Source organism: Glossina fuscipes, unplaced genomic scaffold (assembly GCF_014805625.2).
Source record: "Glossina fuscipes isolate IAEA_lab_2018 unplaced genomic scaffold, Yale_Gfus_2 128, whole genome shotgun sequence".
Lineage (NCBI taxonomy): Eukaryota > Metazoa > Arthropoda > Insecta > Diptera > Glossinidae > Glossina > Glossina fuscipes.
The window spans coordinates 952,583-968,467 of record NW_023998471.1 but is presented as its reverse complement, the minus strand read 5'-3'; the positions used below and the strand labels follow the sequence as shown (position 1 = coordinate 968,467).

The 15,885-nt window shown below is 36.1% G+C and overlaps 2 protein-coding genes across 2 annotated transcripts; both read right to left on the bottom strand.

Moving 5' to 3' along the window:
* Positions 1-1,259: 1,259 nt before the first annotated feature.
* On the bottom strand, positions 1,260-2,939 carry LOC119640831. The gene is made up of 2 exons (XM_038039084.1): positions 2,711-2,939; positions 1,260-2,641 (listed from the first exon to the last, which is right to left on the bottom strand). The coding sequence occupies exons 1-2, from the start codon at positions 2,843-2,845 to the stop codon at positions 1,538-1,540; spliced, it is 1,239 nt and encodes a 412-aa protein (XP_037895012.1). The 5' UTR covers positions 2,846-2,939; the 3' UTR covers positions 1,260-1,537.
* Positions 2,940-6,278: 3,339 nt separating this feature from the next.
* LOC119640785 lies at positions 6,279-15,872 on the bottom strand. Its single transcript, XM_038039010.1, is given in 16 exon segments — positions 6,279-6,746; positions 6,799-6,997; positions 7,096-7,349; positions 7,439-7,667; positions 9,078-9,174; positions 9,250-9,744; positions 9,804-10,121; positions 10,188-10,738; positions 10,821-10,925; positions 10,988-11,549; positions 11,620-11,912; positions 13,516-13,628; positions 13,949-14,140; positions 14,202-14,974; positions 15,045-15,405; positions 15,465-15,872. Coding segments are annotated over 16 exon segments (5,418 nt in total).
* Positions 15,873-15,885: the final 13 nt, after the last annotated feature.

The following is a 15,885-nucleotide window of genomic DNA, read 5'->3' as shown; positions in this document are numbered from 1 at the left end:
TATAAGGTGGACTTAACGCTTAAAAACGTGTCGTTAAATTCTTGATAATTGTGGGATTGCTTGCAAGCAGATCATTCTTAATTTAATCTTAATCTTATTTAACTTTCTATCATAAATTAAGAAAAAATTGGGAGGAATTGACGGACGGGATATTCTAGCGGATAGGCAGACGGGAGAAGGCCGGATAAATGAACTGACGTTATGGGTCGACAGATGGAAAACGCATCTGTTTTTCAAACGCAATAAAAAATTGGGTTTTGATCATTACTCATAAACGATAAAAGATAAAATTTGAAAGCATATTCTGTGGATGACGTCGTGGGACCTGTACAAAAATGAAAAAAACGACCACCCGTACGCAATAATATAGCGTACCATAATCTAATTTTTTCTTAATACTTTTATAACGACATTTCAAAAGTATATAAACTCTAAGGTATATAAACTCTTGGCCGGTTTAACATGTTCGTCTGCTCGTTTGACCCTCTGTTCGCCTGCCTAGCTGTGGGATATGTAGGATAAACGTTCTTCTGTTAGTGGAAATGAAGATGTCGCCTACAAAGTTGACTTTCCAAAAATGGAAAAAATTAACCACGCCTGCCCAATATTATAGCACATCAAAATTTAATCTTTTTTTCAATACTTTTGAAAGGGGCAGAAACAAACTTCAAAAACCCCACAAAGTATATAAATTCTTGGCCAGTTTCAAATTTAGAATATACGTAAACGTTTTCATTTGTCATGTTCATTTGTCTGCGCAACTGTATAGTATTTATGGTAAATGCTCTCCCATTAGCAAAAATGAAGATATGGTTTACAAATTTGTGAAGGAATTTTGCAGAGATTTAAAATTTTCCCAGTACACGCCTGTGCGGCAAAAATTTTTATTTTGATAGTAGAAAAAGTCAGCTGTGCCCACTCCATATTATCGGGCATGAGAATTTAGAATTGTTTACCTACTTTATCTCTATTACGACAACATCGATGGGTATAAAAATTCGGTGATCACAACCGAATATACTTTTCTTACTTCTTTTTATTTTTTTTTTTTTGCTTCCAAAAAAATGAATCTTCTGTTTTTTCGTTTTCCATTAACATTTTATTATTAGTTGCAATATTTTACGCTAAAAATTATTGACTTTTAAAGAAAAATGATTTTACTAAAAAATAAATGGCCTTCCGTTTTTAATAAATTATTAAAATAAATATTATCTCTAAAGCATAATGAATGGATGCATGCATGTTATGTATGTGCATTTGCTTAGGCGATAACTAAATATGTTCATTAATTAAATATATGCATTGAAGATGAAGTTTTTGTGTTGTTTTGACACTTTAGGGATAGATGGTTGGCTGGCTCTTTTCCTATGACTAACGGCGCAATTTTAAAAGAAAGATATTCATGTCGACTACGGTTAATAACAGGTGAAATGTGAATCATAATGGAAGCAATTAATTATGAAAGATGATTATGTTACATACATTTCCACCAAAATGTGAATAAAAATTTAAAGGAAAAAAAAGGAGAAAAAAAATATTACTGTAAAGGCACGCCATACACCCGGTGTTTAAGATCTTCAGTTAAAGAGGACGATGTTGCTGAGGCTGAGGATGAGGATGAGGATGAGGATGAGGATGAGGATGTCACTGAAGCATCAACATTATTACTTTCAATATCCGTTCGTATATCGGTAAAACCATTGCCAATGTTTACAAAACCGTTGGTCTTTTGCTCGTTATGCGATTTGTATTTAATGAAATATACTTCGGGTTTGTTCGTTTTGTAGGTGGATTGTTGAAGCTGCTGCAAAAATTCGGCAGATGGTTCGTCGGGTTTTTTCGCCAACACATATACCAAAGTTTTTTCCTCAACCTGAGGGGCAGCTGCCGCCGCCAAATGGGCATAATGTGATGATGTAGACACTGACGGGGCTTTAATAAAAATGATTTTATAATGCTTTTTCGGCGCGGTGGATAATGATTGCGGCGGCAACTTCAGACTGCTTGCTGTCTCTTCAAGTTCCTCGGGAGGAACATGCACGTAAATGTGTTTCTCTATCGTAGGATCCAACGGGGCGGTAGAATATGCTTCTTGTATAACTTGGCTCAATTGTCCGTCCAGTGGATGCAATGCACCGAACGTCGGAATTGTGTTGAAGTTTTTGGTTAGATGATGAGACGACAACGAACTGAACGAATTAATGTTGCTTTGTATTGGCAAATGAGTTGTATGAATAGGTTTGACAAATCCTTTGTTGCCCTGTTGTTGTGGTTGCTGTTGTGCACCTGCCACAAAGTAATGCTGTTGATTGTTTAGATTAACATTTTGAGAAAGGCCTGCCGCTTGATGGGAGAAATATGCCGATGTTTGATCGGCGCCGGCATTCGGCGCGTTGTGAAAGGACTGAACTGGGACTTGAGGTGTTAGATGCACTGCAGGACTATAGTTTATAGGCAACTGCACTGATGGTGGTGTCAGCGTACTTAAACCTTCTCCCGTCTGCCCATTTACATCCTGACTGTGGTGATATAATTGCGTGGGTATGACTTGCTGTACTGTCTTATAATTATGTGTTTGCAACTTTCCACTTAGTTGGCCTTGATAATGTTGTTGCTCATGATTTACAAGTCTTCCGGTCGCCTGTGAATTTATGACAGGAAGATTGTGAATGCCTGACTCAACATTATTTTTACATGACAAATCGCTTACAACGATAGGCTGAAATGCATTCGCTGGAGCATTGCCTTGCTGAAGTCTGGCGACAGGTTCTCTATATTTATATCCTTCAGGTGCCGCTAAAACTATTGACAGCGGTAAAAAGCACAAAAATGAAATAAAGCGCATTATATTTGGGACGCGACGCACAATTTGTCTCCGTTAGTGATGTATTAACGAATGAACGTTATTTCAACGACTTAAAAGTATTTATGGACTTTTGTTATATATGCGAGATCATCACATCGAACCCTAACCTACACACTCGGTAGGAGAGCAACAAATTGAAAGTGTTACGAAATGATTACAAAAAAAAAAAAGAAACAAAAGAAATAAACATAAGAAAAACAAGTAAGAAAGTTATATTCGCTTTAGGGCGAAACGTTGATACCCATCACTTCACATGTCATTGCAAGAAACTTTGAACATCGGTAGGCGTATCAATTCATGTTTTGGAATCTATTTTACATTAATTTATTTCTTTATCATAAAAGTTGACCTTCTGAGGGAACATTTATACATTTATGCTGTGGGCGTGCTCAATTAATTGTTTCATTTAAATTTTAAGTGAGAGATGCCGGGAGTCCAATTTTCCAACCAAAGGCGATACACGCAAACAAACGCAAACAAATAAGAGCCAATTATATGGACGGACAGGTGGCATTATTTAGAATACTTGAATATCTTAAAAAATGATCATAAATATATTGATAATAATTACTGGCTGTGACAAACCGAATAAGATGTCGAATACACTTCTGTCCACCGCTGGCGGTTATAAAAATGTAATGAATTAAAAAGAAAAAGTTGTTACAGTTACTTGGAGATATTCTTCGTTCAAAGTTACCCAAAACAATTGTTGTTTATAAGATGATGAACTTCAAAATGTCATCATAAGAAACCTGTTCTTACTCGGCGCGTAATAAACCAACGAAATTTATTAAACATTTTGAAATCATCGTTATTGTGAAGAATTAAAAGGACTGCGTAAAACAAAAACAAAATCTAAAAAACGTATCTTATTTTCTTGGGAATGAAACGAATTTCTTGGTCGTCCACGTCCTTTAACTTATGTTTAAGATGAAAAACACATGCATAACAACACTTCCATTTGCCTTCTTAAAGAGAATATTTGATTAGTACTCGCTTAAGTAAATAGGTCTGGCAAGCGGTAGATATACTCTATTCGGTGGAGAAGTATTCTGGATGATCTCTACATGAAGCAGATACAAACCGTACAAAGCCGGTAGGATTGATATTGTCCGGCGTGGAACTTGCTTAATGCCCTGAATAAATATTTAGTGCAACATTAAAATCGAAATAAACCGTATGACAAAGTACAGCCTATTGAAGTTTATTAAAAATTTGGATGCATTTCTGTGAGATTTTTTATGCGCTCATGTCATTGCCTGCTTTCAGAGATGAATTTTCCATTTCAGTTTTTGCTGACTGACTGTACTAATGCTTCTAATGTCCAGTGAAAATAGAGAGGAACTGATCACTGAATTCATTGAAACCGTTTCGCTAGTCAAGGCCACATAATCTAGGTGGTTGTTAGACGCGTTACAAACGCGAGAAAGAAGTTAGTGTATCTCGTTCATCCGGTGACGGTGGCAGAAAACGGTAGTTAAGGGTCTTAAAATATTAAAAACTAAACAACAAGCGACACATAAATCAAAACAAGTTTTTTAAAGCTTATTTATATTTTGGTTTTCTTTTTTAGTTTTTTTTGTTCATTTTTACCTTCTTTTTTTTCTTTTTGGAATGTCCGCATGTGAGCGCATATCAATTATGTAATATGCATGTTTTTGTTTCAAATCAATTTTTAAGTCTCCTTTTTTCAGTCTTAACTCATAATGATTCGCCTTAGGCGTTGTGATTAACAGAATTTTGTTTTTTTTTTTCTGTCTCTCTCTCTCTCTCTCTCTCTCTCTCTCTCTCTCTCTCTCTCTCTCACTCTCTTGTAGCAATATTACCTAACATTGTCGAACAACATTTACGTACATTGAAAACATGCTCTTACTGCGTGCTCGGAGTGCGTGTACATTAAACGGTGTCATCTCATATGATTATGATGACCGAAAAAACGAGAGTTGTAATCCTTGATATTCAATAGCTGTCACTCTCAGATCATGCCGTCTTATTAGTTAGGGTTAGTCAAAATAATAAATACGAACATTAATTTATTACAGCGGCAATGTAACACATCAAGCAGATACATATATGCTAAGTACGAAAATATACGTAATGTCACGAGTAATGTACATGTTTATCACGATTTCAATAAACGCAAAGACTTGTTAACTTGTTAACAGTGTGGCATTTGTGCGATCGTTTGTCTAGCCTATACTTCAAAGCGCAAAACAAAAAACTCGTATTAGCGAATAGACTACAATGCTTCTTTGCGCGAGATGCGATTAATGTATTGTGACATCAATTCATTGATTAATTCATTGATGACTTGGTCGATTAAATTGGACGATTTGTGGCTTCAACGATGCATAGAAACCGAACCCACTAAGAGAGGTCCTTAGGCACGATTAATGTGGATGTCAAATTTTTACACGGATCATGTAGGTATGAAAATCTCACAGGGTATTCAATTCGTTATTGTCCTACAAGACTAGAATTGATTGGAGGGCGATCTTACTTATATGACAATAGTCCAAAATTTTGTACGCTCATTCCATAAGGCATCACTAATCTCCCAACCTTCACATCAGTTTAATGAACTTAAATATTGATTGATACAAAGTGCAAAACAAAAAAGAAAAGCTCTTCTAAAAGAAACCTCGTTTATGAACACTACAAAGCGTGATTGGAGGCGGAGGAGTCAAATGAATTAGTCAGATAATTTTTGCCTTAAATATGCAAATGGCTTTAGGCAAAATTTTGTACTGGGCGTTGCGGCACTATCTTTATTGTATTCCAAGTCGAAATTCATTGCCGGCTGATATTTTTTCCAGCAAACGTTCCTTTAGAGTGTCTGCTTACAGATAATAATTGTTTAAAGTAGATTCTAGTCCTATTTATTTGTCTAGCCGCTAAGCGGGTCTGTTCTCTAGCTATGGACACGATGGACGTCAGTATCTCAAACATTGACCTATTGGGGAAGCTTCTCACGACCAGACGCTCGCTAAAAGACAAGTAAACGAGGATCCCTCAGTGTGCTCTACATCGAGTCGAGCCTATCGAATGTATGCATAACTTATGGGGTCTCCGAATAGTAGCTGCGGATGCAATGCAAGAAGGTATTAAATGTTGATAGCAAATCCATGCGAACAAATTGATCGTTGATTAACATAAGAAATGCTTTATTACATATTCTCTGAAAGGAAGCAAGACAATAACATATTGTATTTATTATTAGTATTAAAAATAAAGAATAAACAAATATATCAACAATTATGCAGCTCTTCTCTATTCCTATAAAACACAAAAGAAAAAAAAATATTAAGTAAATCACAGACACTCTATAAATAAATATAAAGCAATTCTTTTCAACGGCTTATGTATCAATTAAAACGTTTTTCATAAAATCCTTCTCTTTTTTTTTATGGAACTATTCAGGAATTGTGTTAATATCGTAGGAATATAAACTGTTCGATTCGACAAGGACAGTTTCAGCTCTTTCTACAGGATTTGCATCATCATCCATGATTTCAACGTCGTGGGATGTACATGAGTTTTTCAAGTTCAAATCTGACGACAAAAGATTCCGTAAATCATCTTCATCCTTTAAGGTATAAGGACTCTGAGCACCTGTTGAAGATGTCTCCTTACTACTTAAAGGTAAAGACAATGATATCGATTCTTGATCAATCATCGATTCTGCACAGTTTTCGGACGCCAGTTTAGCCATAGATGTTGCCACCGACGCTACAGCTGATATATTTATGCACGGTATCCCGAGTGGTGGTTGTTCGCTAAGATCGCCTGCATCTAAAACATCCAATTTATTGATGTAACGTCGTGAGAAATCTTTAGAGCAGAGTAATACAGGTGGTCGTAGAGTTAGCATAGTTTTTCGCTGCAAAAGATGAAAAATTAATTTTTAGAAAAAATGTTTACAAAATACTTACATCTGCTGCTAAACCACGATGTTGGGCTAAAGGATTATAGTTGACAAATTCGTAAGCTGTGCCAATGGTAGGTAAAAAGTAGCCTTGTATACAATATTTAAAGCCGGACGGTATTTCCCTCATATTCCCGAGTGGCTGACTAAAGGTGCGATAAACGATCTGGGCTTCTTTCAATTTCTTCACAAACTGTTCTGCTGATCTCGTTCTTGCACAAGGTACTACAGGTAATGCTTCAACTTTATTAGGTGACATATCGCTATGCTGCAAATTGAATCAGAAATTTTTTAAGAGTCATACAGAATCTTCTGTCATATATTTGCAAATATGTTTATATATTCACTTGCCAGGCGTTTAAGTGATTCTCTGCATTCAGCTAAAGCCTTTAAAATAAATCTAGTATTTGCCTCGTCATCGTCGTCATCGCCATTATCGTCGAAAATATCATCGTCAAAAGCTAAATCCAAATCGGATACGTCATGCAAGGAGGGTACATCATAACCACCACCCATACGGGTGTCAGGTTTACTTTTGAGAGATTGCAGATCAAGATGCTAGAAGAAAAATGTTAAATTATTTGTCGGTCCGAAAAATCATTGATGTCATTGATTGAATAGAAGACTTGATATTGAATTCAAATTACCTGAGACAATATGACGTCCTCTTCATCGTCATCGTCATCTTTACCTAATGTAAAAGCTCTATGGAGTTTCCCGGCTTTCATTCGAGGTTTATCGGAACTCTGTTCATGAGAGCAAGGCCATTCGGTACTAGCGGCGAGAAGATCTTCTTCGCTTGGTGTGAAACATTTGCACCAGAACAGAAACGGAAATACTATAAAAAAGAAAGTATTTACACAGAAACGCCGTAACCTGCAAATTCACGGAAAATATTATTCAAGACATTCCAAAGTTTAAGAAAGATCATCATATGCCACTCAGATAAGTATTTTTCTTTTGAGATTCTTATATACATAGTGACAACTAATATATATAAATGTTAACATTAGATAAAAAATGTATAAAATATATATATAATAACAGGTAAAAACATTACAGTCGAGCAGGGCCAACCATTAATTAAATATCCTATATCACTTGGTCGAGTACAATTATTTGCCCGTTTACGTAATAATACATCAATAATACAAGTTTATTTTGATGCAAAGGCATACTTTCTATGAAAGCCGACATATGGGAGGTTGCCCAAAACATCAGATGACTCGATCCAAATTAACCACTCTTAATTTACATTCCAGAAATTTTATTATTATTATATTATTCAGTTTCCGTCATAGCAAATGACCGGATAAAGGGCTTGTCTTTCATGACAACTCTCATATATGTTTAAGGTCTAAAAAATAGACCTACGTGATCCGTAAGTTTAGTTATTTTCAACTTTTACTATGAAGTAGTAAAAATTAGACTTTTTTGAGAGAGATATGCCCATACGGAATAAAATTTTTTATATCAATTTAGAATGTCGAAATGCTATTACCGAGCGACTTTTGACGAAAAATTTTAACAATTATATAAGGACTTTTCAAAATAACACGTTATATGGGAAGTGATAGTAAAAGTGAGCCGATCCGAAGCATTTGCAATAGCGTTCGTTCTTGGGTCAAAGCACTTCAAAAATTGCTACCTGCTGCTTGAACGCAAATATGGTTCAACAGACATCCGTCGGACAGACGAACAAGTAAACGTAGATCGATTCAGAAAATATTTAGAAAAGATTCGCTACAAAAAAGCATCGATCTATCTTAAGCCCTTATGAGTGTTACATAAACGTTCCATAAACTGAACAAGTCCTGTGCCACACAATGGTGTAGAGTGCAAACATAAAACGTCGAATATAGAACATAAAGTTTGAAACAAAATATAAAGTATAGAAGATAAGCAACACTTCTGGAAATACTGTACACTATTCACACTTATTCACATATGAACTTTTCTAAATAAGGTAAGGACGGATAGACAGATAAGTTTAAATTGGCTCAGAAAATGATTGCTGATGAATCGATTGGTACAACAAATGATCCTTTTCGGTGTTACACACAACATAACCACGACTACTGCGAGGTATAATAACATACAAAATGTCAAACATAAAATGCAAAAAAGAAAATATAAATATGTGCGTATCACAGCCACGCATTTCTAATTATGTATGTGTTCCAAAAAAAAACCCAAACCTAAAGCTCTATATATCAAAAAGCGATTAAAAGACAAGCGATTTAAATGAAATTTCAAATAATTGACTCATAGATGCTTAAATCTTACCGCGACGAACGCTTATAACTGCGCGCCGGCTGAACATAGTCGTAGCCACTTTTGTTTATAGGTTTTATGCATAAACCCAAAATCGCCTTAATTAAGCCTATTTTGAAGTTCAAAATCATCGTTTGAGATGCATTTTCCAATAGACACTAAAGCCGAAGAATATTTTACGTACCTAATAAAATCATTATTAAAAGTAAGAATATAGCGTTTGCGAGGAATCCTTTATATTCGATATGGAAGGAGGGAAAATGGGGACGATGAGGTAAAGGTATATGGATGTGATGGTGTTCTTTAGAGGGAGGTGACGATACTTCTTCCACAGGCTCACTTATTTCCAGATCATCTGCATATTGAAGCAAACCCGCATTGCGTTTCTCTTCCTGGGTGAGTTCTTGGCAGATATGAAAATCAACCATAGTTTCCAACTTTGGGACACAATGACACTTACATTCCCATACGCATAGGCAGCGATTATCCGGGTCAACACTGAGCTTTCGAATCGCAACAATTTTTTGTTTCAACTTAACAGAAGCGAATCTCTTCTCCACCGTTGATGAAACATTCCCATCCGTTTGATTCTCTTTGAGCGTTTTATGAAATGATGGCGAAAGAATTTCTAAATTTTCCTCTATAATCCGTGGAGTTTCACTTATCGTTCTAACAATAACTATAAAATTTAGCGTAATATCAAAATATAGGAACATTTCTAATCTCACATATACGTACGTTCGCAATCGAATTTTCGATGCTTCAAATTGTTTGCTTCCACAATCAGGGGTAAAAGAAACGTAACAGTTTCTCGTATATGCGGAAGTAAGACTTTCGTTACTGTAGTTTTGGCTGCTGAAGCGCACGCCGTTGGACAATTGCAAACGCATATTGAAAATTCGCGTGCTTGCATTCCTTCATTCACTAAATCTACTGCCACCTGTAAAGCATCCTTGGTTGTCGCATCTGTCACAATTTTCGCAATCTTGACTCTTGAGATGTTATAGTAAATGACTGAATTTTCACGAAAAAGCATTTTCACTTTCATAGTGAAAGCTGAAAGTAACAATTCTTACGTCGATTTAATGGAATAATTATTACAATTATTTTTCTACAACTAACCTGGTACTCGATCGTCGAGCATATTCAAGCATAATTGACTTTTAGCATTTGGACAGTACTCAAGAACGTTCAACGAAGTTGGAAAAAAACCAAAATCGATTATTCTCTTGATGCCATCATTATTATTGTTATTATCAGTATTGGGCAAATAAGAGGAACTGCGTATAGGTCTAATATGATCCAATATTCCATTCCATAATGTATTGCGGATATTCGATTTTATTGATGGTAAGTCCATTTGCTTTGCTCGTTGTTTATCAAATTCGACCATGTCCATTTGCAAGACGTCGGAAGTTAATCGAGCCGGATCAACGGCCAATAAGTTTTCAGGATTAAAATGGAAATTTTTCAAATTTTCAGAACCATCGGCGCTGTTAAGATATTTGCTAGCTATAGAAGGATTATAATCTCGCGTGGGTCTGTCGTCTTTTGGCACTAAAAGTTGATTGTTTTGCAATTGGAGAGATTTTTCAAACTGAAATATGTCGACATGGGACGAGAACAAAATCGAGAGATTCGCGTTGGCAAAGATTCCGGATAAGCTGTTGAGGCTACGCATTAATGAAATGATGGCATTCAAATGTTAGGAGAGAGCAATTCAAAAAACAAAAAGAGAAGAAAAAACGAACTCACGTGATCGATGGAACAATTCTCCACCAAACTCCGTGGCGTTTTCGGAAAATCCTCAACCGAGTCGTAAGGAACGGCAAAGGCGCACTCATGTTGAAAACTGAATACCTAATTATAAATAAACTAACTGATTCTTAAAAGAATATGACACTAAACTTATGAAATCTTACCAAGCATCGCGTACAGTTGGTGCTCGTCTCTTCTTTTTATCACACATGCATATGGCATTAGGATCGTTTCGACAATTACAATTGATATACTTTTCGTTTGACGATTGCTCAGGTTCACTTTTCGGTGGCGGTTTTCTCCCTTTACCGCCACAAGTGGCACAAGGTTGAACTCCATCATCTACCACGATCGCTTGCCCTCCGTTATTTAATGCGGGCAACAAGTGATCATAAACGCCTTGATTCTCTTCGATATTGTCGGGCATTTCCATATCATCGTAAAGCAAAAAACTTCTCTTATGTTTTGTTTTCGGTTTGCTTAACGGATACGGAAATGCAGTAGCTTCTCGTGAAGCCGATTTGTCCATCTCAGCCGATATCCCATTAAAATCGATTTTATCATCGATATTTGTGGTTGCGTCAATTACTCGCATTTTATCTTCTACACTCAAATTTTTATCAGTAAAAAGATCATCTTCATCTCGATCCGCCTGAGTTGTTGTCTCCATATACTCGCTATATATTTTTCTGGCGTGCGGCAACATGCTACGAAAAGCATTCGGATCTGCATTGAATAAACAATTGAAATTAATGTTCTCGAATGTTCGTATGGAATGCATCCCCAATTCATTTACATTTGTACATATTTTCAAACTCCACTTTAGTTGGCTGCATAAAATCGGGTGCAAAATTTTCTGTTGTCTCATCTTCATTGATGGCAGTCGTTGTTATCTTCGCTGTTTCACTTTTTGCCGTTTGATAACTGTACATAAGCGTTGGATTTTTGAAATAATTCCCATACAAAATCGGCTGATAAAGTTCTTCGTTATGAGTTTTCAATTGTTGAAAATTAATATCTTTCTCCCTTTCCTTTTGTTTATCATGATCCTCGCCATATTTGCCCGGCCAGTAACCTTTCTGATATTCTCTGAACGGGGGAAAAAAAACATATCCGATTTTTCTTTTTCTATAGACAAGCAATGAGTGTATTGCAGACAAATTTGTCTACACTACAAACCAAAAGAATATTGGATTTAAGGTGAATAGTCTGTCACCATTAGTTGCCCGAACATGAGAGCTTAAAAAGCTAATAGAACGAGCGAGAACGCAGAGCAGTTTATGCATTTATAAAGGCGCTCCATAGTTTCCCCTTAAGTTTGTATCGACACACTTTTTCAAACTGATTTGACATTTGCGCTCATTCAAAATTTCTGCTTTCATCGCCGAGTGGTAGCATGGTGCACAGCACAGTTCGCCAAAGTTTGCGATTTATTCAAAATTTTTTATAAAAATGCGCTTTTTATCTCCACATTTTTATAAACTTTATTTGATGAAAGTCGCCCCGATAAGTGAATATTTATATGACCAGTGAATATGCTCTTATTACACCCATCACCGAAGAACGAGGGGTACATTCATTTTATCAAAATGTTTGCAACGCCCCGAGAGAAGCATAAGCGACCCTATAGAATATTTATATTTCTGATCAGCATCAGATTTTACACCGATTTAAGAACATCCGTCTGTTCATTGGCGTATCTGTCTTTCTTTCAAACACTCCCTTCCCTTCCCACAAAAAAGAAGCTATCAAATGCAAACATTGGAAGTACTTGCGCGCACGTTGGTATTGAAAATGGGTCATACTGATCGAAGAACCGGCTTACATTACTATGTAAGGTGAAAACGCATCTACCCTTCAAACGGAAGAAAAAATTGGTTTTTGTTCATTACTCATAAACTATAGAAGATAAACGTACAAAAATTTGAAAGCATATTCGATGAATGACACCGCAATACCTGTATCAAAGCTTCATTTTTTTTTTCAATAATTTTATAACACGTAGAGACAACCTTCCAAATTCCCAATAATTATATGAAGTCCTGGCCGGTATGAAATTTGGAATAGGCTTAAGCTTGTTTGTCTCCCTGTTTGTCCATCTGTCCTTCCGTTTAGTGTAGTATCTGCGTTGAACATTCAAAAGAATTTGAAAGCGGTGTAAACTTTCCAAAGAACACACACACCTGTGAGCGTGTGTGTGACAAAAACTTTTATTTTGATATTAGAAAAAATCAGCAGCGCCCACTCCTTATTATAGAGCATAAGAATATAGTTCTTTTACTATTTTTGTCTTTTTTGGAATAACGGTGAAGGATGTAAAAAAATTCGGTCGGGACCGAAAATAATTTTCTGATTTGTTTTTATTAATGTTGTCTTGTAAGTAACGTATTAGGATAAGAATATTTGATTCGAATTCATTAATGACATGTTCTTCTCGAAGTCAAACTATTTCTTCAGCATTTGCGAACACTTCAAATCGACAACAACAACATAAAATTATGACGACACTTAAGCTTTAAATCCCACCAAATATGATAGCGCAGAACCCTGAACGGGATCACGCCATCATAAATCTCAATGAAATGATTCGAAGCCTGTTTCTTTGATGGAAAAATGGTCTTAGAGGAATAGCTCATGTATACTTAACGCTCATGTATGCAATCATTTCAGAACACAGAATTTACTCCGGTACCTGTAATGATCACCATTCAGATAATAGTATAACTCATCATCTTCGTCGAGGTCATCGTCCTTTTTGCTATTTTTCGGAGAAGGTTCATCTAAAGGAATACCCGCTATGATTGGCTGCATATAATAAATGTCCATGGAGGATAAAGAGAAGATAAGAATTTTCATAAAAGAATTTGTTCTCAAGATTCGTAGACGAAAAACATTACCATCGACAGAGGTCTTCGTAATGTATCAGGTGACCGATTATATACATTATGAGCGCGTTCTTCGCGCATATTTTTCTCCACATTGAAATCCATAAAATTTTCATTGTAATCAAATTTCTTGTCTTTTTTGTGTTTTCGAAAATTTTTCATTCTTCTCCTTTTGCCATTTTTCGTTTTTGGTCGAGAATAAAATGCAGTTTTTTTATAAGGCTTTTCATCAAGACTTGCGACTTGCATTTCCGACGATGACAGCAAATCATTCTCGTCCATATCTACTTTCGGGTCTTCTTTGAAATCGTTATCTTCCTCAAGGTCTTGACTGTTTACGCATTTTTCCACATTTTTTAGTTCCATTCGATCGTTACTTTCTTCCGGCCCTCGTCTTGGGGCACTTTTACATTCGCAGCTCTTAAAATTAGCCTAGAATGTAAATGTAAAAATGAATGACAATCAAACGTACACAAGTTTTTGGCACGTTTACTTTGCCAGCCGTATCCTCTTCCAACTTCTCATCTCGGTAGCGATGATGTTTTCTTCCAACTTGAAATCGTTTCCTATTTTCATTTGTCTTTTTTCGATCACGTAAAATAGCATCTACTCTTTCCTCAGCATTTCGGTACTCTTTCTCATCTGTATTACTGTCACGAAATGGCAGTTCATCTTTATCAATATTGTTAATATCTTCTGACGTTTTCTCCAGTAACTTATCATAATCAGAATCTTTTGAAATCGTTGAACTGCCATCATCATCATCCTCGTCCTCAAATGCGTTTTTTATATCATCTACTCGTCCCTTTTTACGTACTTTACGTTCAGCACGTGGACTAGTGATAATACCGAGTTGTGCTAGTTTGTTGCCTAACAAACGTTTGGCAAATGGCTTTTCAACTCCTACGTTCGCGGACAAATCGTCAAATATTTTTGCTTGAAGTAAGTTTTTCCTTTGTTTTGATCTTATGGCGGAAACAGCCGAAACTCGGTTGTGCGGCGGCTTACTTTTCGCTTTTGTTTTTTTGTTGAAAGGACGATGCATCATAAATCGATCTTTATTCCAAACGTTCGGATATTTATCACTCTTTGCCGTATTACTAAATGGATTATCAAATTGATCGTGAGGCCTTTTAAAAATCTCAGAAAAATCCGTTGGATCTCCAATCCGTATCTTACTATTATGATTTTGCTTAATATTACCACTTGGCCGATTTTCACTAATTTTTGTTATCGGTGCAAACGATTGATGAATTTTTTGCATTACTGTTAAAATTCAAATAAGCCTGGATGTTAATTTTGTTCTTTTAATGAATCTTTACGACAACTATGTTACCTCTATTTAGAGATTCATCTTCCGGACTTAATTGATTAGTGGAACATTTATTTGGCGGCCGTGGTGTTAATGGCATACAAGTACTGGGTCTTTCGGTCGAAGTTTTACACGACGAATACGTAGATTGCGTAGATTGCGCTCCGCTACTTTCCAACATCTCGTCACATTTGGTAGTGTGCTCATTATGTTGACATTGTGCTTCTTCTGGCCCGTGCTCGTCTTTGTCATTATTACCGGTGTTGAGTCCATCATTGCCATTGCCATTGCCATTATTGCCGCTTTCATCAGTCATATAATTCCCCATATTATGATGCGCACCTTCATCGCACTCTTTATTATTTGCATCCTCAAGTTTTATTATCTAAGTAAGACAAGAAGTATTTCGAATTCATTAATATTCATAGGTACAACGTTACATACCTTTGAGAATTGCAACGGATACATCATAACTGGTTCGCCACGACTCAGTTCAATTAAATATGGCGATAATATTTTAGCTTTAGTACGTTTGCGCGGATCATATACCTCATCCAAGATTAGAAACTTTTCCAATTTTTCAATATGAAAACTAGGATTTACTCGTATATTAACCATCAGTTGTGGTTCGCATGCCTTTCGTTCGTGTTTACTCTCGGAATTATCCTGATACGATCGACTTCGGTATTTCTTGGGACACTCGAGTAGTACGGCACTCACCTCAGGCATACAGTCAGAATTTGGCAAGCTAGCAAAAAGCGATTCATCACTGCTTGTCTCCCTAAAACTGTCACCGTGACGAATAGAAAAGAGGAAAATTATCGCAAACTCGAAAAGATAGATGAAAAACATAATTTCACGTTTA